Source organism: Austrofundulus limnaeus, unplaced genomic scaffold (genome assembly GCF_001266775.1).
Source record: "Austrofundulus limnaeus strain Quisiro unplaced genomic scaffold, Austrofundulus_limnaeus-1.0 Scaffold178, whole genome shotgun sequence".
Classification (NCBI taxonomy): Eukaryota; Metazoa; Chordata; class Actinopteri; order Cyprinodontiformes; family Rivulidae; genus Austrofundulus; species Austrofundulus limnaeus.
The window spans coordinates 186,673-211,842 of NW_013952580.1; the positions used below are offsets into that span (position 1 = coordinate 186,673).

Below are 25,170 nucleotides of genomic sequence, written 5' to 3' on the forward strand. Positions count from 1 at the left end.
GTTAGTGGACCTAAATATTTGAGTTAGTGTTTTAGGATTAGTGGACTTAAATATTTGAGTTATTGCTTTAGGGTTAGTGCAACTAATTTTTAAATTAGTGCTGCCCACCACTGGTAAATGGGATGCATTTATTTCGACTGACTTAAGCCTTGGAGCTTAAATTAAGGCTCTCTGTGGATRTTTTTCCTTAAAGGGAGGTATTAAAATGTTTCTGCCATGCGGCAAGGGAGCAGCAGGGGCTGCAGATGGCAGCAGATCTGGAGGATATCCTAAAAGCACAAGGAGCTTACTCTGTCTGCTGCCGGTCAATGGAGTAATAGAGCTCCTGCATCTGCTCATCAGTGAGGACACCATCAGTGAAGTGGGACTGGAATTCCTCCATGGACAGCTTCCCATCRTCTGAAAGGAGACCAACCGGGGAAAATTACATCTCACCAAAGCTAGAAACGCTTTATTGTCCTAACAGGAAATTGCGTTTTATGTCAAATAACAGATTAAGGCTAACAACATAACAAACTAGCTGGACTTTAGAGGCATAAATGAARTATTTCTTATTACGAAGGACTACTTTAGCAACCAACCTAACTTTTTAATGAGCTCTCACACTCTATGAGACACATTTCTCTGCTCCTTGCATCATCTGCTGGTAAAATACATTGTGACRCGTTAAGAACTTCCCAGTGATGGATGTGCCAGGACACGATTCAGCTGAGGAATAAAGCTAGAACATGAAGGTTTTTGAGGACACAGGATTGTAATTTCTCTCTCAAACTTCCCTGTCAAATCTCGTTCCACATGATGTAGGAGTAAACACAATCTGGTGCATCTCTGACTCATCATCTGATTCCATCAGAGCTGYTCTGGTTTGGATTCACACTCCATTAGACTCAAAATACAGCGCAGCTCAGATGGCACGTTACACAAGCGTTCATGGTTTCTTGGTTGCAGCAGGAAGTGGGGAAAAGCATCAGGCAATACGCAGAACTTATCTCACAAAGTAAGGAACTAGATTCTGCCATTCCTAAAACGTAAAAACAAATTCTGAGGAAATCAGTTCGAACTGAAGAAAAAGCTGAAACAACTTTTAAAACTTTTAATTGTGATAACAATGCTTGTTGGCTAATCAAAGTAAAAGCCAAATTACAGTGACTATAGTACTTCGTTTACAACCCAAAATTAACAAAAACCTTAAAAAAAAAATTTCAACGTGTTTAGTCAAAAAGCAATTGCGCAATTTTCTAAATTAGTTCAACAAACAAATATTTTAGCTACTCATCAGCTGTTGATTGAACAAAATAGCAAAACATGAGCCTGTTTTCACACTTAAAAACTTGATAATTGTGTTTAAAAAAGCTACTCGCAAATTATGTTCTGTATAAAACGTGTGTCAAACTCAAGGCCTGTGGGCCACGAGAGCTTCAAAGATGTGTTAATGTCTTATAAATGAGCTTGTGCTGCTTTAAAGCCAACATTGACCATAAACTACAGCTTTTATAATACATTTTTTTACTTGTGAAATGACTTTCAAAAGTAATCAGTAACTGGTAGCCTGCATAATTTGCTGTGTAAAATTTTCATTTCATTTTTGCCAACTACTTTTGCTGCAGCCTGTTTGTAGTTGTTATAAATTTAAATTAGAAGGCCGCAGAAGTGGGAATTCCCTGTCAGAAAGTGGGAGAGTTCGGAATTCAAGATAGCAGCGACTTACCACAACTCAACAACACTGTGTGAAACTCTCTTACTTTTACTTTTCTAGTATTTCTGTATTATTTATTTCGCATGTAGTAATTTGTACATATAGTACTTTTCAGTGTTCGTAAGAGAACATGTTAAAGCTCTGTTTCTATGCACAAAATACCACGTAGAGTCCAGTTATAGTTTGTTAGTGGTGCTCAGCTGTAGCAATGACACAAGGAACATGACGTTTTCTGTTTTAGTTAAGTGAAACACGAACCATGAAGTTTATTATAAGTTGTTGTTGTTGTTTTTTTTTTTTTTTTGATGGCCACCATAATGTTCATGTGGCCCTTGGTGAAAGTGAGTTTGACACCCCTGGTAAAAAGGCAACAAAAGATGTTTCTGCACAACTTCTAGTTGTAAAAATTGAAACTGAAGTTTAAAGCTGCTCATTTTGGGAGCAGATAATGGACCAGATATCTCGATAAAGAGATCTGTGATCTCAGAGGGATTTGCCTGCAGGTAAATAAAATAAAACCAATTTTAAAAGTCTATGCTTTAATCCAATCTTTTTCCCTTCTCCATCCATGATTTGTTAAATGTGTCAGTGTCATCAGGTCTCAGCTGTCAGACAAAAAATAAAAAAGAAGCCCCATTAAAAATACGCTGATTTTGCTGCCGAGAATCCTGAGTCTGCGATGACAAAACGACACCTCTTTAGGGAAATTTAAACTGTTCATCTCAACAGCTGAGACAGAGCTTATGCTTGAATAACAGTGCGGCTCAAACTGAAGTCTCCCTGTAGGTAACCTCAAAGCTGTAATCGAGGCAGGACTAATAATTCATGAAGCGCAGCGGCGTAGGGAGAGAGAAATGAACTGCAGCAAAACGGCCGTGTACAGTTCCAGCTTTGTTTTGGCTGACTTTTTGTTTTAATGATGAAAAATGAAAACACTTTCTGCACATCCTGCTCCAACAAAGTAAAGTATTTAGAAATGTCATTGTAAAATTAATCTGCAGTCCTTCACCAGGGTTGTTTTTTGAGCATAAGCAGCGTAAAATATATCAGCATCTAATTTACGTGTTTTACAATAAAAATAAAATGACAAAAATTTAAGTTTGACCTTCAAATACAGACAAAACACCATTAAAACCATCCATAAAGTGTTACAAGTTATCTTGCTGGGATTTATAATTCCTCTAAAGCAGATTTAAGCAGTAACTCTTTGCGTTTAGCTGCAGTAAAACTATATTAATCACACCCTCTGACAGAGAGAGAAAGAATCAATGCTTCTCTGCAGCAATGTGAAATTCTGGCTTTGCTGTAACAAGCTTGTGAACAATACAACCTTTCCCCTCACTGACATTTAAAATATGCCTTTTTTCATGATAATTTACAATACTTCATTAGGTTTTACTAAGCTGACAGTTCAAACAAATGCAGAATGCTGACTAACTGATGGATAATCTGCAGATTAAACAACTCTGTATGAAATAATAAATGTCTGTAATTCTGTCGTCTGAACATTTTCGCATTTAAGATGAATTAAAGCCGATCATTGGCTCCATCTTGAGCTGCAGCACTTCTGCACATCACTGCATCCTGGGAGATTTCTTCTGTTGCCTGAAATTGTCTCCCCCAGCGGGGAAAGCAGCTTTTATTAAATACAGCAAGAAAAATAAAAAGGTAAAAAAGTGTGTCTGAAACCTTACAGTTAATAAAACAAAACAACAACAAAAAAAACTAAAATCACTTCTTACGCTGAGATATAACAAGTCTAAAACAAATCTCTGCTGTAAAGATGTCATTTTTTAATTTTTATGCTATCTATGCTGCAGGCAAAACTTCATGTTGCAATTAAAAAATCTTATTTCTGCTTGTTTGATACTTTTAGTCTTCACTTTCAGTTCGCTTTGTTACAAAAATCTTCAAGCTTTCTGGAGTCCTTCAACTTCAAAGCTATATTGCTGACTTGTCTGCATTTTACATGCTTGTTATTGTGTCTGCATGACGAATCCGAGTCACACTGTCAAATGATATTAAAATATCACTTTATCACACTTTTCATCTTGTTCCATCTTTGTGTGGATCTCTGAGAACCATAAGATAAAAGCAGAAGGAGCATTAAGTGAAATCCTGGAGTGTACTCTATGCAGCCGTGCACTTCTAACGTTAATTTTGACTTTAAAAATCTCATTACAGCAGCTTAGAGGGGTTTATTGGTTTGCTATAGCCGGTCGTCATTATAATATAAATGCATTGTACTCCAGGCGTGTTACGGCAGCCTACACACTATAGCTGCTGTTCAGAAGGAGGCAGTTTCTTGGATGCAAAACTSTGCTGCAAACCTAAGATAACAAGCACAAACACACAGTGCAGTTGCTCTTTTTTTGTCTTTACCTYGGTTTTCCTTTATTCTAGTACCAGTGAAAAACAAAAGCCTTGTGTTGGAGCTGAAGGAGGGTTTGATGAACATGTGATGCTCTGGTCACTCTGATTCAATAGATGTTCTTTTGCTTCACTTCAAAGGGTTCAGTTGTGCATCACTGCACTATCCTAGCTTACAAAAATAATCTAAAAGATAAAAAAAACGAATAAAAACGAGATCCTTTTATCTGATGCGGATTTTTTTTTAACAAAAAGCTCCAGCAGGGAAAAAGCTTTTTTGCTATTTTTTTCATTTATAATTCACAAAYTATATTCTCCATCTGAGTGTCTGTTTAAAAAAAAAAGGAAGCTCCAGACGACCCCTGCTCATTGCTGCACATGTTGCATCATTTATCTCGCTCTTATGCAACACATTCAGCATTCTCCAGAGGAAAGCGCTTGCAGATTGGAGATGCTCTACAAGCATTAATCACTTGCCCTTTTTTGCATTTTACATCCCCATTCCATGTGGGTGCAGAGCATGAATAAGAAATTAGGCAGAAAACATTGCGCTTTTCACACTGAGCTGAATACATTGTGTTCTCCTGGGGGGGCATTTAGGAGAATTTCCTTGAGGTGAAGATGAAGCACAGAAAAACTGACATGGTAATTTGCGACCTGGGTGGATTATTTGGGGTTAAAAATGCACCCAGGACAACTGAAATGGCAAAAACACTTTCGTGTGTGCTGTTACTGCACTGCCCAGAAATGTATTTCTGTAAATCTTTTCACCTGTCTCCTGCCACTGCACTGAGCAGTGATTTGCTCCTGGCAGTGTACCATGATGAGCAGTGCCTGCAGGGTGAGCTGTAGGGGTTCATCCTGTCAAAGACTGACACATCACAAAAACCCAAAAGAGCATGTGGCTGCTCCTGACCTTGTGTATTTCTGTGCTTTGTCTCTCCCAATAAATTCAATGAGGGAAAAGGTCACAGAAATCCCCAATGAGTCATTAAAAGTTTAGCTTGCAAAAAAATGTTTTTTTTTCTTCTCTGGGATTATATTAAAATCCCGGACGAGCCCCCATTAATGTTCCATCTTTTTTCCCCTGGCTGATCCGGGTCCTAACAATGACTTTCATTGAGTAAATTTAAGTGTTTACTACAGTGAGCTGTGTATTTTGGTGTACTCACCATTTTTGTCTGCCCGGCGGAAAATCTGAAAAAAAAATAAGTTTATTAGATCTGACATATAAACTTACAAGAGTGTGTAATAAGTAGAGAATTCAGGCTGTATACTCAATACACGCCAAGATTTTGACAAATAATTTAGACAGAAAATAAACATGTTAATCCATCTCAGATAAAAAGGAATATTTCTCTTTCTTTCTGCACAATGAAGCATTAAAGAGAAGCTGTAAAATCCTCATCCTGATGATAATAGGGACATTTCAGAAAATGAAACATTCACATTTATGCTTCCCTGAGGGAAGCTTTAAACCGATAGCTCTCGTGTTATCTTTTCTTACTGGGGTACTTAAAATGTTGATGCTGCTTTAAGATAGTTCTTAATTTTTGTGATTAACCTGCGTAAACAGGAAATAACACGACTTCATTAATCCTGCCAGTGAACATGGCCAGGAATTCATTCCAAATCTAAACACGTTTGTTTACATGGTAGTTCAAAGAGGATCTTTAGCTTTTTTATTTTTGTTCTTGCRGCTCAATCACTCGGTGTGGACCAGTGGTTGGATTATTGATCGTATCATCAAAGTGGAGCCGTCAAGTCTATGAAAGCAGCTCGTTTTCAAACACATCAGAGTCAGAAGGCTTGAATTTGTTCTGTTTGCTTCCAGTTTTTAAACCTCCCCCCCGCTTCAAACTTCAAAAGTACCATGAATAAAAATAATGCTGACACTGAGAACCAAAAGAAGAATGGATTTATAAATCCATCCAAAATAAAAATAAAAACAGTTTTTGACACAAGCCCTGAATTATATAAGATTTTTCTGTAAAATATAGTGGCATCAAAATTAAAATGCCACAAAACTGATCAGAAAAATCTACTTTAGTTTTTTTTCTTAACAACAGTTGTGTGACACCCTAAAAATATCTGATGTTTTTTTAATCAACTATTTGTGGTCAATATGGTTGCAAGATTCAAAAGAGTTTGGTCTTAATCTTTCTTTTTAACTCATTCATGGGCATTTTAAAACCAAATTCTGAACCTGAAATCCCAACCTTTTTAAATAGATCTTATTTTGTTCTTCTTCCATTGCAAATATTTAACAAATAGCAATAAAGAGCAAGAGAGCTCAGATGTTAATGTGCAACTCTTGACATGGGTTAAAGACAGCTCTAATAAAACTTGAGGGTTTGAGACATTGTTGGAGACGCCTGCAGAGACTTTAAAACAATTTTGAGAGCATTTTTTCATGTTTTTTTTTGTTTATTTCTGTACATTAATGGTTTTGTTCTGCTTTCTACACTTTTACTGACTGTTGCCAAAAGACAAATCATACAGCAAAAAAAAAAGTCGAAGACCAGTTTGACTGACTTCATCGTCATTTTTTCCATCTTTATATAATAATGTAATGGTGAATCGCTGCAGCAGCAAAATTCACGCAGTGGAACTTGCTCCATATGATAGACTTGGACTAAACTTTGCAGAGGAGCAGGTGCTGCCTTCAGCCATCTGTGAGGTAACAAGCTGACAAGCTGACAGTGGGATGCAGGCAGGAAGTGCGATCACTGTCAAATCTCACAGCAGAAGCTCTGAGACCCCAATCCTGGCCAAGACGCCTCGAAATATTTACATACAAGCTCAAAACACCAGTTCTGTTTTTAATTAACGAAACTCTCTGGATGAGAAGGGAAACATTGTGAACTACAAAATAACATCCAGCTGTTTTGCTTTTTGAGCTTGTAAATTGATTTTATTTTAGCTTTAGCACGTCCTGGGTGAATGAGAATCTATTAGCATGGGATGAAGATTGACAAGCTGCTTGCGCGGCGTTATGGGAAAAACATTGATGGAGTTCTTGCAGAAATTGCCATCCAAGGAAACAACGTGGGTGAAGTGAAGCTGTAAATTTTTAAAATCCAATTCTGAACTTGTGGGACGCTAATTAATCACACAGGGTCCTCCGGGACACAGAAATTGCACTCTGTGATAATTACTGAGCTTTTAAAGCATCTCTGAAAGACAAATCTGAGGAGCATTATAATCCTCCTCGTTTTTTTAGTAATTTCCCAAGGATGTGGGGGATTTACTCGGTGAATTGGTTAAAATAAATGAGTGTAATTTCAAAAAAAAGAACAAAATTAAGACAAACACTTCAGATATCTTCTTATCAGGCTGGGAAGTGTGCAGAGAGTAAAAAAAACACACAAATGAGTCTCAGCTTCCAGTGAATAACTACCAACACAAGTGAGAGTGTCAGCATGATTTGATATTGGAAATCTATTCAGGGCGGCTCGATGGCATTATTTTTAGAGCGGGCACGGAAGGAGACCATGACAGCGAAGTCGGATAGGTTCCCTTTAAGTGAGACTTTCAATCTGTGAAACAAAAAGAAAATATCACCCTCTGGCTTTTATAGCGGCAGGGAAGAARTGCAAAGGTTGTGCATTGTGGGCTGTGGGAAATGGATGCATTTAAAGCGAAGAATGGTTTCCCTTTTGATGGCCATAATCTACCTTGAGGAAACTGAATTAGATTTATAGCCAGCTGTCAGGAAGTCCAAAGCCTGGAAACTATGCTTCTATGGTGCATCCTCTAAATTGACCAAAAGCATAACAACACTTAAAATCGCTCCAAACACAAAGAATTGATCACAGCAGGTCTGTTTTCTGCAAACAATGTGAACAAATGCGAAGACCAAGAACATTTTTGTGGTGTCATGCAGTAAAATCCACAGGAAACAATTCAAATGTGTAAAATGCAGCTCTGCTGGAAGATAAAGAAAAGACGTCATTATGAAAATAATCATTCAAAAATAAAATTTGTATGTTTTGTGCAGTGGTTGCACTTGCACAAACTACCAAATCGACTCCACTGGATTTTACTTCTCCCTGCAAGTCAGACCCTCTTTGTTTCATGTATTATAGCCATCACATTTCTTACATAAGGCTTTTGTCCATCAATGAATGTTTTTAACTCATGGACCCATTCATAATAAGGGGAGTGAAGGACACCCCCCCCCACACACACACACACACACACACACACACACACACACACACACCCCGGAACAGAACAGTAGAATACGCCTCATCTATGCAGAGAATTAAGTAAAATATAATATCTGACAGGTTCATCAAAAGCACTAGTTTGTGGTTATGACGTCATGGCGCGTACTCACATCCTGGATTAGAGCGATGCCTTGGTTCTGGTTGTGGTCCAGCTCTTGCTGCTTCCTCCAGTGTTCGTGTTTGGAGGACTGGAGACACATGGTGATCAGCTCCGTGCAGGCCAACATCTCGCTGCTTCTGGTCGGATTCTGTGGTTTTAATTGTTAATATCAATGATGTTAATGTTGTAGGAAAAGGTTGTCAGGTTTCCTGCCGCGCTCCTCCAGGAGATGCTGTCCTTGTGAGGGAGGACTGTGGATGAGGAGGAGGAGGAGGAGGAGGAAGAGGAGGAGGAGGAGGATGCTCGTCCTGTGTGATCCACGCAGGATGAGATGAACTCTGCTGCTGCCCTCTGTCTGCACGTCAATAGAAGCAAAGAAATAATAAAATAAAGGGAAAAAAAAACTCCTCCTTCACACGACACCCGGTGATCTGAGTCGAGGAGAGGAAAGCGCCATCTGCTGGTCAATGATGAGTGAACCTCAGATATGACAGCTTTTATTTACAGTCAGAAAGGCTACTGGATGTTTGTTTCACAAGAAGTTAACACATTTTAATCTAAACAAACTTTATTTTTAGAAGCCACAGAACAACTTACACACAATTAACATTAATTAAGAGATTTTTTATTTTTGTTAACTAAAGATCCTTATAGTTTGAATCTATATTTGAGGAAAAAAGGCRCAGATTTTCTTCTCTCTGCCACCTTTCATTTCATTTTATTTGTATTTTCTTTTTTACTGTACATAGAATTTTGTTTTACGAAATGAATAAAGTTCATAACTAATAGTTGACAATTCAGATTCTGATCAATTTGACACATTTCATTGTGGATTCTGTTTGACAACAAATTGCAAAAATAAAATAATTAAAAAGTAATAACAATAGGATGCCAAGTGTTAAATGAAATGTTAAAAATGTCACTAAGGCATTTTCAGAATTTAGCTCAGTTTTTTTCAATGAACATTTTGATTTTTTTTTATCAATTCAATCTTCAGCAGCATATGACCTCATTGTCCTTTGACAAAAGCAACTACTAAACACTGCTGACTGTTACATTTTAACACAAAATTCAAAATGTGTTCTTTGAAAACAACATGGATGGTACATGTGGTCTGTCAGTTTGAACTGCAGCTCGCACACCGCCCGCAACTGCAAGTTGATGTCTTGTAGAGATGGTTAGCAGTGTTAACAGAGCATATTGTCTCACGATGATGATGTCATAACAAGAGCTGAGCACCAACAGCAAAGGCTGCATTCCATTCCAAAAATCATAAAGTTTTAAAATTTAACAATAGAGTTACACTGAGATTTAATATTTACGTATGTTATATAACATTTAAATTTAAAATTTAGTAAAACTTTGCACAATTTAATAACAGTGAGCTAAATAATACAATGTTAGTGGAAATTTTTTCAACTAGGATTTTACACTCAGAAAGCAAGCTAAATAATAAAAATGAGCTGGTGATATTTTTTTTAACCTTTTACAATTGGCGCCCCATAATTAACAACATTAATCGTAAACTTATACCTATAACTATTGCAAATAATTAAACTTAGTGATACTATTTCCATGTAATAAGTCAATGTGAATTACACAGTTTCTGATTAAATGCATTTCACATTCCACCAAAGTTGTTTTCATAAATAAAAGTTGCTTCTAAAATCCTAAAAGTAAATTTTTGTTTACTAAAGTGGGACAAAGGTCAAAATTTTATATTATTTTAACAATTATCTGGTTACATTAAAAAAATGTTGAGTTTTGTCAAAATTTAAATATTATTGTAAGAAGACATTGACGTAAAATAGAGAATGAGTATTTTCAGGCTTTCATTTTCCTGATGGTGGCATAAAAAGCTCCCATCATTACTTTATTATCATTTAAAGTCAGACACATGAGGCTGCTGGGCAGAGCTTCTCGGAACTTTAAATGGACCCTAATCACCATCTCTGCACCTCCCACATGGACGCAAACAGCTCCCTTCACGTCAGCCCCCCAGGCTGTGCTCCACACGTCACGTCAGAGGGGTGGGGGCACAGATGTTGCATGATTCTTACCAACAATTAAGAGCTGACACCTTCTGACTTTCTGTCTGCTGTTCTGAAGTTCGTCCTCAGTGCAGGTCAACAGGTGAGCTGCTCTCTTGTTATCATATTTCCTACCAGTATTTTGACTTTTAGGGAAATTGAATTTATTAATTTGTTCTCATGTCAACTCAATATCTTGAGAATGTTTATACGCTTTGTGTAGTTGTCAGTCATCAGGTACATTTTGTGCAACCACCTTTTTTAAAAACATTTAAAAAGTGATGTTGGCGTAAGAGACTGAGCTTAAAAAAAAACAAAAATGAAAAAATCATTCAACCACAAGAAAAAGCCACATATCTCAAGAATTGCTTTGTATTGGCTGACCACAATAGATAGTGAATTTTTGTTTCATTAACTAACACGAAGACGCTGGTCAGCAAAAACAAAGTGATTGGTGACTGTTTAGGACAGGTGGGTCATGGAATTGCAGAATTGTGTTGGAGATGCAACGTTTGAACACCATGAGGGAAATAAGAGTTGATGTTCTGAAGAATATTTGGTGGTTGTTGCGGTAATCAGCTGGTGATGTCTGTCAGGACGACTCCTGAGCTCCTGCAGAGTAAAGATAAGCTGCCGCCACATGACACGCCCTCCAATACAGACCCTCAGCTCACTGAAGCTAAACTGAACCATTGCTGTGTTTACAATTAACTTTCAAAACCCTGTCATCTTAACAGGATGATATTTTAGTATTTTTTTAAATAATGATTTTTTTTACCTGAAAGAAAAACACAGCTATGGCCAAAGTCCAATACTTAAAAAGGTCTAGTTTTTACAAATAAGTTGCAGAAGCAGGTTAAACAATTTTCTGTTTTTACTCAGGGTAAGAACAGCTTTGTGACCATGGCTGCCTTCCTTCATCATTGCCCCTTTCTGAGGTCCRTCCCAAAGCCAGCTTTAAGAAGATCAGGAGCTGCTCTGCTGTCTCTGGCCGACCAATGTCCCATCATCGCTCGTCAGATCAGCGTGAGCGGCGCAGCCTCCCTGGAAGCCAAACTGACCTGTCTGCCCGCCGAAACCAAAAGTCCCCACCCTCCCACGGTGGACCAGAAGAGGCTGTTTGCTCAATCTGCCACTCAGGTGGCTGTTTCTGCATCGAAGGGCTGCCCTTTTGTCACCTCTCAGATTGGGATGGTCCAGGCCAGTCCTGAAGTACAGGAGGACGTCCAAGATGGTACAAAAAATTTGTTACCAGCTCCTAACCGTTTCTCTAACCCTCACAGGGAGAAAAATATTCGCCATAAGTAGCAACATTTTTCCACTAACAGCAATTTGTTACCTCTTCCCAGGTTTGATGACATCTCTGTTGAAGGGTTTCAAAGATTCGGTGTTTCCAAAATCAGCTCAAACCAACGGTGTCACCCACCTCCTCAAGGACAACATGGGTACGGTTTCTCAACACACAGACCATGCTACATACTGTATATATAAAGGAATTTAATTTAAAAAAACACCCAGTGCTTTAGAGTTCTGTAACCACCATGATCTTCACTACAGTTGGCCCCAGTTATGACTACGATCGATTCTTCATTGAGAAGATTGCTGAGAAGAAGAAGGACCACACATACAGAGTCTTCAAGACGGTGAACAGGAGCGCCACGGCCTTCCCCTTCGCTGAGGATTACTCCGTCACCGGAAGAGAGGGCTCCCAGGTGTCAGTGTGGTGCAGCAACGATTATCTGGGAATGAGTCGCCACCCGAGGGTCCTCGGTGCCATCAGGCAAGCCTCGAAAATGTTTATACGTACAAAAATAATCATTGGGGTTGTTATTTAAACGCACAGCTGTTAAACCACGATAATTGTCAAAAAGAACTTCATGTTTTGAAGTAACAGTCAACTTTGGCAGGAAGTTTATTTTTCCTGGAACAAGGCAGCTCTTTAACGTGAACCATTAATGTAGAGTCAGACAAGAACTTCCACCATGTCCAAGTCTGTCATCAGACCTGAGCCAAATGTTTCTTACTGGTGGTATGACCTATCACGAGACACCAGCATACTTGAAAAGTGTGTTTCCAATTAGCATATTTTCCTAAACCCAAATAAGTAGTTTCAGTTYTTTAACCTAACTGAACTATTTGGTGAGAAAGCTAAAATGAATTATTATAGACTTGGTAAAGTCATCTGCTAAATAGGAAATTGTGATCTATTTTTTTACATAGTATTGAATTTATATTTGTAAACTATGATTTTTAGCATTCTAGTATTCTGCAAACAGAGACTTAGCATGGTACATGTTAAATATCAACAATATGCTACAATGATATTTCCATGGTATCTTAGCATTTTCACTATAGCGCTTAAGGGAAGCTGTAGGCATACTGAGCACATCTCAAAACTACTGACCTCAATGCAATTTCTGTCGGATTGTTGTTAAGCGAAGCCAAACACAGGCAGGGACAGAATGAAAGACAATAACTAAACTGAAGCAAAAAGGCAAAACAGGAAACCAAGGTGTATATATGCAGGGAGGGGTGACTGGTAGGTACAGTAAATGTAACAAGGCTGATTAATGATGAGAAACATGTGGTAACAAGTAACTGGGTCAATTTGAAAACATCTGTGACAACTGTGAAACAACGCAACTAGACAGCACTATCSATTGTAATGTATAAAATCAAAAAACAAGTCCTGACCACAAAAGTTAGACCCCCAAATAAATAACTTAAGTATGTTTTGGTATGGATTCCTTGGACCAGATGCTGATTTACTTATTTTATCTTTAGTGATGCCCTGGAGAAGCACGGTGCAGGAGCAGGCGGCACCAGGAACATCTCTGGTACCAGTAACTATCATGTGTCTCTGGAGAAGGAGCTCGCGCAGCTACACCAGAAAGACGCAGCTTTAGTGTTCTCCTCCTGCTTCGTGGCGAACGACTCAACCCTCTTCACGCTGGCTAAAATGCTTCCCGGTAAACACAACCAAAAACAAGTCATGTTGCTAACTCAGGTGATGCCTGTCCCAGAACTTTATTAGAAACTGCATTAATAAAGTTTTTTTTGCACCCATTTCTTAGAAAATTTTTCCCAAACTGTATAAATCACAGGAAAAAAAAGATAACAATTGTATTTGATCTCAAACCTGATAGAAAGAAGACATCTCTATGCTTCATGAAGTGTTCTCTCTGAAACAGGTTGTGAGATCTACTCGGATGCAGGGAACCATGCGTCGATGATTCAGGGCATCAGGAACGGCGGAGCCAAACGCTTCATTTTCCGCCACAATGACAGTCGACACCTGGAGGAGCTGCTGCAAAAATCAGACCCAAAGACCCCGAAAATAGTGGCATTTGAGACCGTGCACTCAATGGACGGTGAGGGTTTTGATTTTGTTTTTGTTTTGTTTTTTCTGATGAATTAAAAATCATTCAGAAATATTTCTGTTCAATCACCACAAAAAGGTAACGAGTCAAAATTTCAGACCTTATTGATATAATGTCCCTATTAATTTGGCCTGTTTGACCTTTGTACATCTTATTTTCTATAACAATTTGAACAATCATTTTTGGAAGAACTATGTTGATTTTTTTGTAAGTTTAGAACAATTATGGGTTTTAATATAACAGCTTCAAAGTGATACAGTATTTGCAGCTTTATACTGTTCACCTATATACGGTGTTAATTACATCATCCTGTTCTTCCTTGTGGGGGTGACAGGAGGCATATGTCCTTTAGAAGAGCTGTGTGATGTATCGCATCGTTATGGAGCCCTGACGTTTGTCGATGAAGTTCATGCTGTGGGTCTGTACGGAGCCCATGGAGCYGGTGTGGGTGAAAGAGACAACATCATGCACAAGATTGACATTGTTTCTGGGACCTTAGGTGAGTTTGTTTTGTGTTTCTCAAATACTTGATGCCTTTTTGATAAAAAAAAAAAAAAACTATTCCCATGCTTTTACACTAGTCACGCTGCATAACATCCTTTCACGATGGGCAGGGCAAACAGCTCCGAACTGTAAGAGAGTATTTGGCTTTTACTTCTTGTTTTATCTCTCAAGTAAAGCCACTTTTGCTCTACTTGAAGCTGTCATAAAGCCAAAATAGCAGCAATAACTGTTTACACAYACGATCTGCTGAACAGGGATGAGCTTTCATCAGAGAGGAGAAGTTTTATCAGCTGGGTGTCGCTTCTCCTCCCTTTCTGGCCTCGCTGATAAAACTCTCACGCACTCCAGAGCTGTGTGTAACTTAAGGACAACTGCAAGGTTTAAGATAAAAATCCCTGGAAACGAATATAAGCTGTATTATTCTGAGAAAAATGCTATTTAAAATAGGCATGACGGTGTATTTTTCAGCTGAACCTGTAAAGTAAGACTTCCTAAAGCTGCTGTCTATTTAAACAAAATCTGTGACAATGTCTTTTAGCATTAAAAAAATTCTAGTTATTATTTGTAGAACATTTTAGATGTAGGTAGTTGTTAATTTTTATGTTTTATACAACTAAATCATAAAATAAGTTGAAGGGTAAAAGCATGCAATAATAGTGAATTTAAAATTTTATTATAAAAGTGTTAGGTGTTAGCTTAAAATAATTTAAAAAAACAGCCAGTAACCTGTATTTACTATGACTGACTACTTTATTCTTATATTTTATGCCAAAATGAGTAAGTGACATCTAAATATTAAAAAAAAATTTTGATCAGTTTAAAATGTTTTTTTTTTCAGCGCAATCAAACAATGAGCAAAGGTAACAAACAACAGCAGGAGTAACAACATTTCAAAAAGACTGTAATCTAAACTTAGTGAGAAAAGCTTAAACAGCAAAATGTTTTCCCACAAGTCCTGTTTTATAGGAGCAGAGATAAAATCTAGTACCATGTAATTTCATCAGCAAACTTAAGTAGATGTACTTTTTGTTACTGATTACATCACATTACCTCAGTTTAAACACATTCTTGTGGCTCCAGGTAAGGCCTTCGGTTGTGTGGGGGGCTACATTGCCAGCAGCGCCGCCCTGGTGGACACGGTGCGCTCCTATGCAGCCGGCTTCATCTTCACCACAGCTCTACCCCCAATGGTCCTGTCTGGGGCCCTGGAGTCTGTCCGGGTCCTGAAGAGTCCTGAAGGCCAGGTGCTGCGCAGAGCCCACCAGAGGAATGTGAAACACATGAGGCAGCTGCTGATGGACAAAGGCCTGCCTGTGGTCAACTGCCCTAGCCACATCATCCCCATACGGGTAGGAGCTCAAACTGTAGAGTTTTGTTATCTTGTCAGAGCTAAATGACAAAAAAACACAACTATGAAGAGAACACAAAGTTATAACCTAAAACTTTTAATAAACTTGAAAATACAAAATTAAAAAAAAAAACAAGTCAGAGCTAAAATAACACAACTCCAGCATAAGAATAGCAAGTGCCTTCTTTAGTCACAGAGGACTTTAGTAGTTGTTTTGGCAATTTGAAGGCCCTTAACAACCTGGGTTAGGGTACAGCCAAGAGAATAAAATATGGCGTCATCTGCATAATGGTGTCCTTTAGCTACAAACACCTTCATTCAATTGGTATTAATAAAGATAGCAAATAAAATGGGACTTAAAATTGAGCCTTGTGGAATTCCATTTAAAATCTCCAAAAACTAACCTTCCCTATTCTGTGCTCCAGGTTGGGAACGCTGAGCTGAACAGTAAGGTGTGTGACATCCTGCTGGAGAGACACAACATCTACGTCCAGGCCATTAACTACCCCACGGTGCCTCGTGGTGAGGAGCTGCTACGTCTGGCTCCGTCTCCCCATCACAACCCCGACATGATGGAGTACTTTGTGGGTGAGTGTGGGAATCTTCTTTCTGCAACAAGGTCAAAGTTCTGCATGTAAATGTCTGAAAAAGTCCAACGATATAAGTGAATTAAGTGAGAAACTTGTGATTATCTTGATTACTTTAATGATGCAACACAAAATACCACCACTTTTTTACAAATCCTTATCATTCCACAGATGCAACACTATATTCCTTGATTGTGCAGACCAAAAATGAGCAGAATTGAAGTAAAAAAAAAAAAAGAATAAGAAAAATACTGTTAATTCACTCTGGTTTGTTCACAGGTAAACTGGTGGAGGTGTGGCAGGAGGTCGGTCTCCCACTCAGCATCCCGGCCACGGCTTCCTGCACCTTCTGCGACCGCCCACTACAYTTTGACCTGATGAGTGAATGGGAGAAGTCCTACTTCGGCAATATGGAACCACAATACATCACTGTGTTGGCTTAATACCAAAGAACGTGTTGCAAGCATAAGTTAGACAAACAGTAAAAACATAATCTTGAATGAATAAATACTGCTTTAGGTACAGGAATATGAACACGCTGACATTATATTTTAGAAACTATATTCCAGTACTTAATTATGTTGTTTCTGTATTCCAGGATTCTGAAGTTTGTTTGCTGCCATGAATGTGATTAAAGAAATGCCTCTTGCATTTTAAAGGAAAAAAACCTGCACATTTGACACTTTCTTAAATATTTTATCAAGGTGTGACAGTTTGAGATAAAAATATTCAGTGTTGCAGTGTTGATTTAGCTCATATAATACAAAACTTATAGATTCTGTTTGTTTTTCGTATTTAATTTATCTGTAAACTGAAAAAGTTGACTGAATGTGCTGTTGAGTATGTTTACTATCCTATATTACAAATTATATAAATATAAAGTTACTGATTGCTARCAAACACTGTTGTATACWAAGCGTAGACTGAACCGTGATTTATCTTATAAAACTTTGGAAGATTTTAATCAGTTTTATTTTTCCTCCTACAGACATGATTACACTTTWTTGGCTTTGCACGAGGTCCCATTTCTTGATTCTTTAGCGACCARTGCTAATTGATGTTGCAAGGGCTGGTTGCTTCTCGTTTGACTCTCGCCCTCAGTCTGCGCAGATCTGCATTATCACTGTCCACGGCGAGGCCACATTCGATCAGCGTCCACGCTTTACTCAGTTGCTGCTCTCCATAGTGCTGCAGCGCCCCTCGCAGAAAGCACTCAGCCAGATGCAGCCGCCCCAGACCAGCCTCTGTGCACTGGACGGCCTGTGTCCTGTGGAGACTCAAGGCCTGGCTGAAGTCCTCCAGAGCTGCTCCCTCTCTGGAACACAGCACCAGGCTGCGACCTCGCCGACACAGGTCTTCTGCCCAGATTTTAGGGTCGTCTGAGCAGCTGGAGTCCCCGTGTTGCTGGATAACTCTGTCAAGGTCGGCTATGGCCTGCTCATGTAAGCCCAGCTGTGCAAAGCAGGCAGCCCGCTGACGAAGATACTGCAGTTTGTGCTCGCCCGYAGCTTTTACTGCCACAGTTAGGAGTGTGAGAGCCTGATCCCACTGGCCATCTGACGACACTCTGCTGGCCTCCTGTGCAGCTGCCTGTTACAGTGGAAAGTTAAAACAGCAAAAATAAAAAATCAATACTTTCCTTTAGGTGAGAGCAGCTCACGTTTCACTGTGTTCCCACTGTCCTTAAATACAAAAATGTATGGGGTGCCGTTCGTAAAGTTACACAGTCAAAAATTACCACCAATATTTTTGTTTTATTTAGCCTTTTATAAGAAAAAAAGAACAGATTTATTTTTCAAAGTCAGTTTTTCACCATATGATTCATAAATTTATAAATGTCATAGTTTATAAACTAAATATTTAACTTACAAATTAAATATTTAGTTAACAAGCTAAATATTTAACTTGTGACTTAAATATTTAGCTAGCTACCTTACTATTTAACTGAAATATTTAGCTTGTTAACTAAATATTTAATTTGTAAGTTAAATATTTAGTTTATAAACTATGACATTTATAAATGTATGAATCATATGGTGAAAAACTGACTATGAAAAATAAATCTGTTCTTTTTTTCTTGTAAAATGCTAAATACAGCAAAAATATTGGTGGTAATTTTTGACGGTGTAACTTTACAAACGGCACCCCATAAAAAATGCTTCAAACATAAAACAATCCTTGTCTTCTTATCAAAATGTAGATGAAGTATATTTTGTCTCAGCCAGCACTGATAACTTTGGCAATGGCACCTATTCAGTACTGCATCCTCGCACTCAAGCTTACCTGGGCTGTGCATTTTCGCTGATTAAGCGGGATCAGGGCCAGCAAAAAGTCCAAGCTGGATGAATCTTTCTCGATCGCTTTACTGAGCCTGCGAGAGGCGCTGCAGTAGTTCTGCTGCCAGGCCTCCACTACTCCCAGTCTAGCCTGGGCCGCTGCATCTCTTGGTTCTTGGCCAAATACTTGGCACAGATGAGTGCCTGCGGCCTTAAATTCACCTGGAGCACATGGATCAAGACAGAAAGAGAAAGGATCATAGTAGGGATGACTTAAATACAATAGTCCTTTTTTATCAACTTCACACAACCTAAATCAACATCTCCAGAGATAAACTTGTTGGTACCCTTCCACAATAATATAAAAAAGACAACTAATGGTAGCTACTAAGCACCCGTTTTGTTTCATCAGAATCAGAAACTGCTCACATAAACTTTGGAGTTTATCAACATGCATTTTGGTGAATTGTTGTTCAGCTTTTTGCGTGTTTTTCTATCAATAGTGGAGCCCTCCTGGGTCTACACTCATAGGGTTTATTCTGAATCAAAATGTCACAAATAGTGTGATYAAAAAGTTGCCTGGACCTTTAAGTTAAACTGAAACCATTTTTGACAGTTTCCTTGTCTCTTCTTTAATCATTCACACTGCGTGTTTTTGGGGTTGCATTTCCTCTTGCRTCCATGTCCTGGGTCTGTGGCTAAAGTCCCACGACGTTATACATTTAAGGGGGGATAATAAGCAAAACTGACTTTTTTTTAGCTTTATATCATGTTGTAATGTCATTCCCTCATCAAAAACCTACCCAGATGTGTTGCTTTGACTCATTCGTGCATGTTTGAGAAATCCTTGAATCCTTGAAACTACATGGACACTTGAGTGTGAAACACGACTATAATGCAAATTTCTTTAAGGGTACCAATAAATGTATCCATGTCTGTGTACAGTACAGATTTTAGCAACATCACGGATCTCCAAAATCCTCACTGCAAAGTTTGGCTACGATCTCATCCCACCTTTAGCCAAGAGGATATCCACATAAAGAAGATGCCACCGCGGGTCTCTGCTGTCAGTCCTCAGCAAAGCTCCACCGATTATCAAAACATCTCTGAGCTGCTCTTCGTGGCAGGGAACCAAACTCGTGATCACAGTATCTGACAGGTTTGTGCGACAGAAATGATGTAGCCAGTCACAGACGAGCTTCTGTGCCCTGTCCTTAAGGGACAGGATTTCTTTGACGACGATGTCAGCTTTAATCTGAAGCGCGGTAAGGATATCCTGGATGCACTCCTGAGTAAATAGTAAAAAGAGATACTTTAAGGGAAATTTGGAAGCAGTTGTTTCACCAATTAAAGACAGGCTAATATTGWAAAATTATTACAAAAAGTCTACCCAAAATTAGCTATACAGACAAATCATTTAGCCTCTTAAATGCATTTCATGTCTCAGAGTTTCTGTAAATTTCTACTTTAACATGTTTCCAAATCACTTGTCAACTATAAACAATATTACGTCAAGATTTTTGCAAAGACTAAAACAAGCATTCAGCGTTCAGCTCTGGAAATATACTGTTAATTTTTTTATTTATTCATATTTATGTTCTGAAATGTTCTACTTTTACACTTTCAGGAGTATTAAATGTTTTATTGTTACATTTTAAAGTTTTATTTTCATCATGTTAGTCATCACAAAACAATGTTGTAGAGATTAGGTTGAAGTAGGTGTTTCCTGAGGAACAGTAGGTGCTGACAGGATTCCACTAAAGAATACCTTTTGCTGGTTCAGCATGAGGTGTGTAAATCCTCTTCCACAGAGCGCCTGCATGTGTTTCGGTTTCTCCTTCAAAATGGCACTGAAATCAAATATGGCTGTCTTTCGCTGACCCAGCAGCACGTAACACCTCGCTCTCTCCAGGAGGGAATCTGCTGCGTCACCACCTCCAAATAAAAAAAAAAAAATCCAATCACAGCATCAGTTTAACTGTATTTCATGTCTCTGCAAGACCAACAGTGACACGAAGAGCTCATTGATCAAATATTAATCACCAGAGGCCATGACGGCGATGGATAAATAGGCCACGGCTTCCCTGACAGAGCTCTCCTCTTTAGAGCCGTCCAGGATGCGTTTTGCAGCCGAGTGGCAGTGTCCCTGCAGCAGTGCTCGGTCCTTCTCTTGTGCCACAGCCAACAGGCTGCACAGGCAGCTGGTATCACCACACACGATTAGCWTTTTGAGCAGCTGCAGAGAAAACCACACACATTAGATCTATGTTTCTACAACAGCTGTGCATGCAGGAAATAAAGATAATAAAGTTTGACTTTTACCTACAGGAAATAATACACTTTAATGCAAGACATGAAAAGCATCTGTGCATTTTATTTATAAATTATCCATAATAAGAGCAAATCTTGAATTTTGGTCAGTGATTTTTGAGGGTTTTACAAACCCAAATTGCAATGGAAATGACAGAACTGAGTGACATAGCTGCAACAAATTAGTAATCTAAAAAAACCACAGTAATCAAATATATATTTTTTTGTAAAATCATTACTCTAAATATTCCAGCACCTCAAACAGCTGTACCTGATTAGTGTTGTAGAGAAATCCTCTGTGCAGCTGCAGGAGGGCGAGGCGAGCCAGAATAGGCGCCCGAGGACTGTGGGTCCCCACAGACAATAGCAGCCTGTACGCCTCCTCCACCCGGCCAAGCTGGTACAAGGCATCTGCTGCCAGGATCTGAGGCCCATCTGCACCGGGCTGGAGCTCCATAAGCAGAGCGGCCAGGGACTGGACTCCAGCAGGAGTCCTTATGTAAACAAAAGGTGAAAGGGTTGAGGAAAGAAAAGCTCAATAATACTTCTAATAATTTCCATGAACGGAACTAAATGACCTGAATGAAGTGCATGATTCTGGGTAGACACTGCGTTTATTCACATTTAATAATTATGAGCACTAATACTGTTTCTTCTCCTGATATTATGTGTTAAAACCTGTACATTTAAAGTACAGTATAAGGGAAAAATATCATACCCTGATCTGTGGGTTTCTCTCTTCAGCTGGGCCTGCAACTGGCCCTCGTGTTTGGGATGCCTGGCGTCTTCCCCTGAACCAGATTTATATCTGTGCTCTGCTCTCCCCTCCAGCATGACTCGCCCCTGCTCCAGCAGGACTGTGACCAGCAGCCCTCGACAGTTCCACGGCACCAGGCAGTGTACAGTCAGCGCCGTCTCCTGAGGATGCARCACGCTGGCTGTCACATAGTCGAGAGCCGTGAGGTAATTAAAACCGCCCGTCATTCGCAGCAGCCCCCTGCCGCAAAGTGCCCGCACACAGCTGGCTGGGTGAGGGGTGTCATGTTCAATCACAGCTTGAAAGTCTTCTAATGCCCCCTCGTGGTCGCCAGACAGAAGTCGTGCAAAGCCACGAAGAACCTGAACTGTGTTTTGGTAGCTCTGCTGTCCGTGGGCAGCAGCTAGCTGGCTACAGATGGAGAGGGCCTCCTTATGCTCCCCTCTGAGGAGGAGACAGTCAGCCAGTCGCACCCGCAGCTCTCGGCCACCTCCGTCGGGCTCTAAATGGCAAAGAGTCTGTAAGGCAGAGATTGCGGGATCCAGGAGCTCAACTCCCTCAGTGGTCCGCAGGTCCGCACGGCCGAGAACTCTCTCCTTGAAACCAGACAAACTCCTCTCTGCCTGCCGGCGAAGATGGTTGCGAGCAGCCAGGCCCGTGCCAAAATCGGTGAAGAGCCTTTGGAAGTGAATTCTGGCAGTGGCAGGATGGATCTCAAAGGCTTCCTGCAGATCTCTGCACTCCTCTGCGGATTTTCCTCCTGCTGAGAGGCAGGCGGCTGCCCGGCTGGTTAGGAGCCTGGCTGTTCTCTCAGGAGTGCCCAAAGTGTTTGTAGCACTCTGTGGGGTTTTCTGTTCCTGATGCAGGAGAGCCGTGTACACCTCTGCACTGTCCCAAAACCGGCCTGATAAGAACAAACACACTGCTTTAAGTAAGTTCCTGTACCTCTCTGTCAGCAGGTGAGATACCCGATAGGAAGTCAATAACTGCAGAAGATTCCTCTATATCTAGTTTATCATCCTCCTTTGTTGTTACTGCCCATTTGTCAAATGCCAGAGAGGGACGTATTTGCATTATYTGCTCTGCAAATGACTTCACTATTTTGGTGAGGTGTGCAGCTTGTCTGCTCTGCACCAGTGCGACAGTTTCTRTTTTGTTCCTGTGGTAAGTTTGAAGATAAAGTCTCAGTCCCTTAGAACTATGAGGCTCTGAGAGCAAGCAGGCMAGGGCCCGAGTGATCTCCAGCAGCACACGGGTAGAGCCCTCTTGGTGAGGGCCTCGCTTGCCTTCGAGCAGAGCCGTACAGCGAGCGTAAATCTCCTCGCAGCTACGCCCACCGCTCTGAAGAAGAGATTCCATTTTGAAAATGGTGGCGGTCAAATTGTTGGGGCACAGCGTGGACAGAAAAACAGCCGCAAGACCTTTGTTGAGACTCTCGTYGGGCTGCTTGTCCCCATTACTGTTMAGCCAGCTTTCTAAGGTAGAGACCACCTGTCCCAAGCTGTAGTTGTCCAGTTTTCTCATGTGGGACACAGCCGAGGTGGCGTGGGTCCTGAAGGCAGACATGTACAGGGCGGCGGCCCTCTCCAGGTCGTCACCCCGAAGAAATGCGTCTCCGTCTGYGCACAGCCGTGAAACACTGACCGCGGGTCGAACCACCGCAGTCATGATCAGACAGCAGCCCTTCTTCCTGTTTCACGCTCGTCAGCTGTCCAGGCTGTAAAAACATTGACAGCCCTGATTAGAAATAAAACTAATGTAAAAAGTAGAATTATTAATACTAACAGCATTTTTTTTCTTTTACCTATACGCTCATGTTCTGCTAAACAATGCAACAAATTTCCAAAACGTAGGGACACTGACATACTTATTGTGTGTTCATAGTAAAAATACTTGCTAAAGTACTGAATGACGTTTCTTCTAATTCTGAGAACATTGTTTGGATTTAACAGGTCTTTTTCCACATGTACAAGTTTTCCCATGGTGACCTGTGCAATTTGCTGAAAACTAACTGGAAAGTCCCTGTCTTCAGSCAACGTTGATAACAAGATTTCCAAAAAATACTAACTTTGACTCATTAAATCACGACACATTTTGGATCTCTTTGATATATTTTTAACTTGTAATTTGAATAATTACTTTCCTACAGCTTACATGCAAAGGAAACATGTCTSACATGTTTATGTGGGTTTCTAGATGTTCTGCTGTAACATTGAGTCAAKTCTATTCAAAAGGAAATAATTGTCTGGAGCAACAACAAAATAAGAAAAAAATGTTTTAATATCTAAAACTAAAYTAAGCTGATTTTTCCAATGCTTCTGTCTGAAAATCTCGAAAAATGTGTGAAAAACATTTAAAACCTGAATGTTTTAATGAGCCTGTGACATGCAAATCCTTCAAATACAAAAAGTCAAAGAAATCATTAAGAAACTTGGTATAAAACACATGRTTTTTACCCATTTTGTCACATATAACTAGCATATTTCCTTTTGGATTTAGCTCAGCCAAAATGAAACAGGAAGTGACATCAAAGGGGAACTCTTTAATAAAGAAAACCCTCTCACTTTGATCTTTATTTATTGAAACATTGTTTGAAATTTGACTTTGCTTCATCTCTCTGATGATGACTCAAAACGATCTAAAGAAACATCAGATTCTTCTCCACAGTCTGTCTTGTCAGACGTTTCATCAACGCTCTGCTCACATGCRGACATTCCCCTTTGACATCACTTCCTGTTGCTTTTCATGCAAATACCTCAACAACTGTTCATCTCAGCSGCGCGATATTTGTTTTGCSTTATGTTATCAGTGTCGACTTTCCAAAAATGAAYTCAAATTTATGACAAAAATTTGAAGTCACAGGCACTTTAATGCGGTGATGTAAAAGATAGAAGAAGAACTATTTATTTTTATTAAAAAATCGAGAATGTAATCATGTCAAATTAAGATAAGTACACATATCTAATAAAACCAAGAAGTGTAATGTTATATTTTCACAAATGAATCTCAAATGAATTGTTTTTGTTTAATGTTCAAAGCATTTTCCTGTGTTTAAGGTATGTAGCGCCCCCGTGTGGCCGTTTCCCAACTATCTTTACTTTACAAGGAGACTCTTTTTTTCTTCTTCTGTGTTTCCAGCCTTTTTTGTGCAACATTGAAAAAAAATAAACAAAACATTCTAACTATGTTAAAGACTCTGGTATATTTCCTTTATGTGAATGTCTAAGTAGTGCCGTAACAAACAACCTGTGGGCCCTCTGTAATTCAACACGAGTCCGTTCAAACAACAGAAGTAACAAACTTCGTTTTTTGTGAACCTTATCGGTAGAAGGCAGAAAYTAAACTGACCGCTGTGAGCTCCACATGTGGGTAAAAGGAATCCTGGTTTTGCCTCCTTCTTCTCGGAACAGCCGGCAGCTCGAGGCGAATTGTTGTTCTGGCGAGCGCGCGAGTGCGGTTGCCAATGGAAACCACTAAACGCTCTCGCCCAGGAGGCGCGAGGCCCGCTGCTTATCTGTGGTGTGGTGGATTTAACAAGAAAAACCAGCCGTTCAAAGACAGAAAGACCACATATATATAT

At 39.6% G+C, this 25,170-nt stretch overlaps 4 protein-coding genes across 4 annotated transcripts in view; 1 reads left to right on the forward strand and 3 right to left on the reverse strand.

Moving 5' to 3' along the window:
* Positions 1 to 8,803, reverse strand: part of LOC106524168 (N-terminal EF-hand calcium-binding protein 1) — a 19,833-nt gene extending 11,030 nt beyond the window's left edge. Inside the window, exons 1-3 of the mRNA XM_014017862.1 lie at positions 8,409 to 8,803; positions 5,239 to 5,263; positions 291 to 399 (exon numbers count right to left, since the gene is read on the reverse strand). Coding sequence (XP_013873316.1) covers positions 291 to 399; positions 5,239 to 5,263; positions 8,409 to 8,525 — 251 coding nt within the window. The 5' untranslated portion in view covers positions 8,526 to 8,803. The remainder of the gene's footprint in view (positions 1 to 290; positions 400 to 5,238; positions 5,264 to 8,408) is intronic.
* A 1,626-nt stretch (positions 8,804 to 10,429) lies between these two features.
* Positions 10,430 to 16,914, forward strand: alas2 (aminolevulinate, delta-, synthase 2). The gene is made up of 10 exons (XM_014017858.1): positions 10,430 to 10,531; positions 11,311 to 11,662; positions 11,778 to 11,873; positions 11,986 to 12,208; positions 13,213 to 13,397; positions 13,620 to 13,799; positions 14,143 to 14,307; positions 15,393 to 15,661; positions 16,086 to 16,248; positions 16,527 to 16,914. Exons 2-10 carry the CDS (start codon positions 11,332 to 11,334, stop codon positions 16,688 to 16,690), a joined length of 1,776 nt encoding a protein of 591 aa, XP_013873312.1. The 5' UTR covers positions 10,430 to 10,531; positions 11,311 to 11,331; the 3' UTR covers positions 16,691 to 16,914.
* On the reverse strand, positions 16,676 to 22,583 carry ttc34 (tetratricopeptide repeat domain 34). Its single transcript, XM_014017857.1, has 7 exons — positions 21,552 to 22,583; positions 21,105 to 21,327; positions 20,567 to 20,759; positions 20,292 to 20,458; positions 19,538 to 19,811; positions 18,531 to 18,745; positions 16,676 to 17,837 (listed from the first exon to the last, which is right to left on the reverse strand). Exons 1-7 carry the CDS (start codon positions 21,815 to 21,817, stop codon positions 17,298 to 17,300), a joined length of 1,878 nt encoding a protein of 625 aa, XP_013873311.1. The 5' UTR covers positions 21,818 to 22,583; the 3' UTR covers positions 16,676 to 17,297.
* On the reverse strand, positions 22,489 to 25,089 carry LOC106524169 (uncharacterized). Its single transcript, XM_014017863.1, has 2 exons — positions 24,939 to 25,089; positions 22,489 to 23,307 (listed from the first exon to the last, which is right to left on the reverse strand). The coding sequence occupies exon 2, from the start codon at positions 23,256 to 23,258 to the stop codon at positions 22,518 to 22,520; it is 741 nt and encodes a 246-aa protein (XP_013873317.1). The 5' UTR covers positions 23,259 to 23,307; positions 24,939 to 25,089; the 3' UTR covers positions 22,489 to 22,517.
* Positions 25,090 to 25,170: the final 81 nt, after the last annotated feature.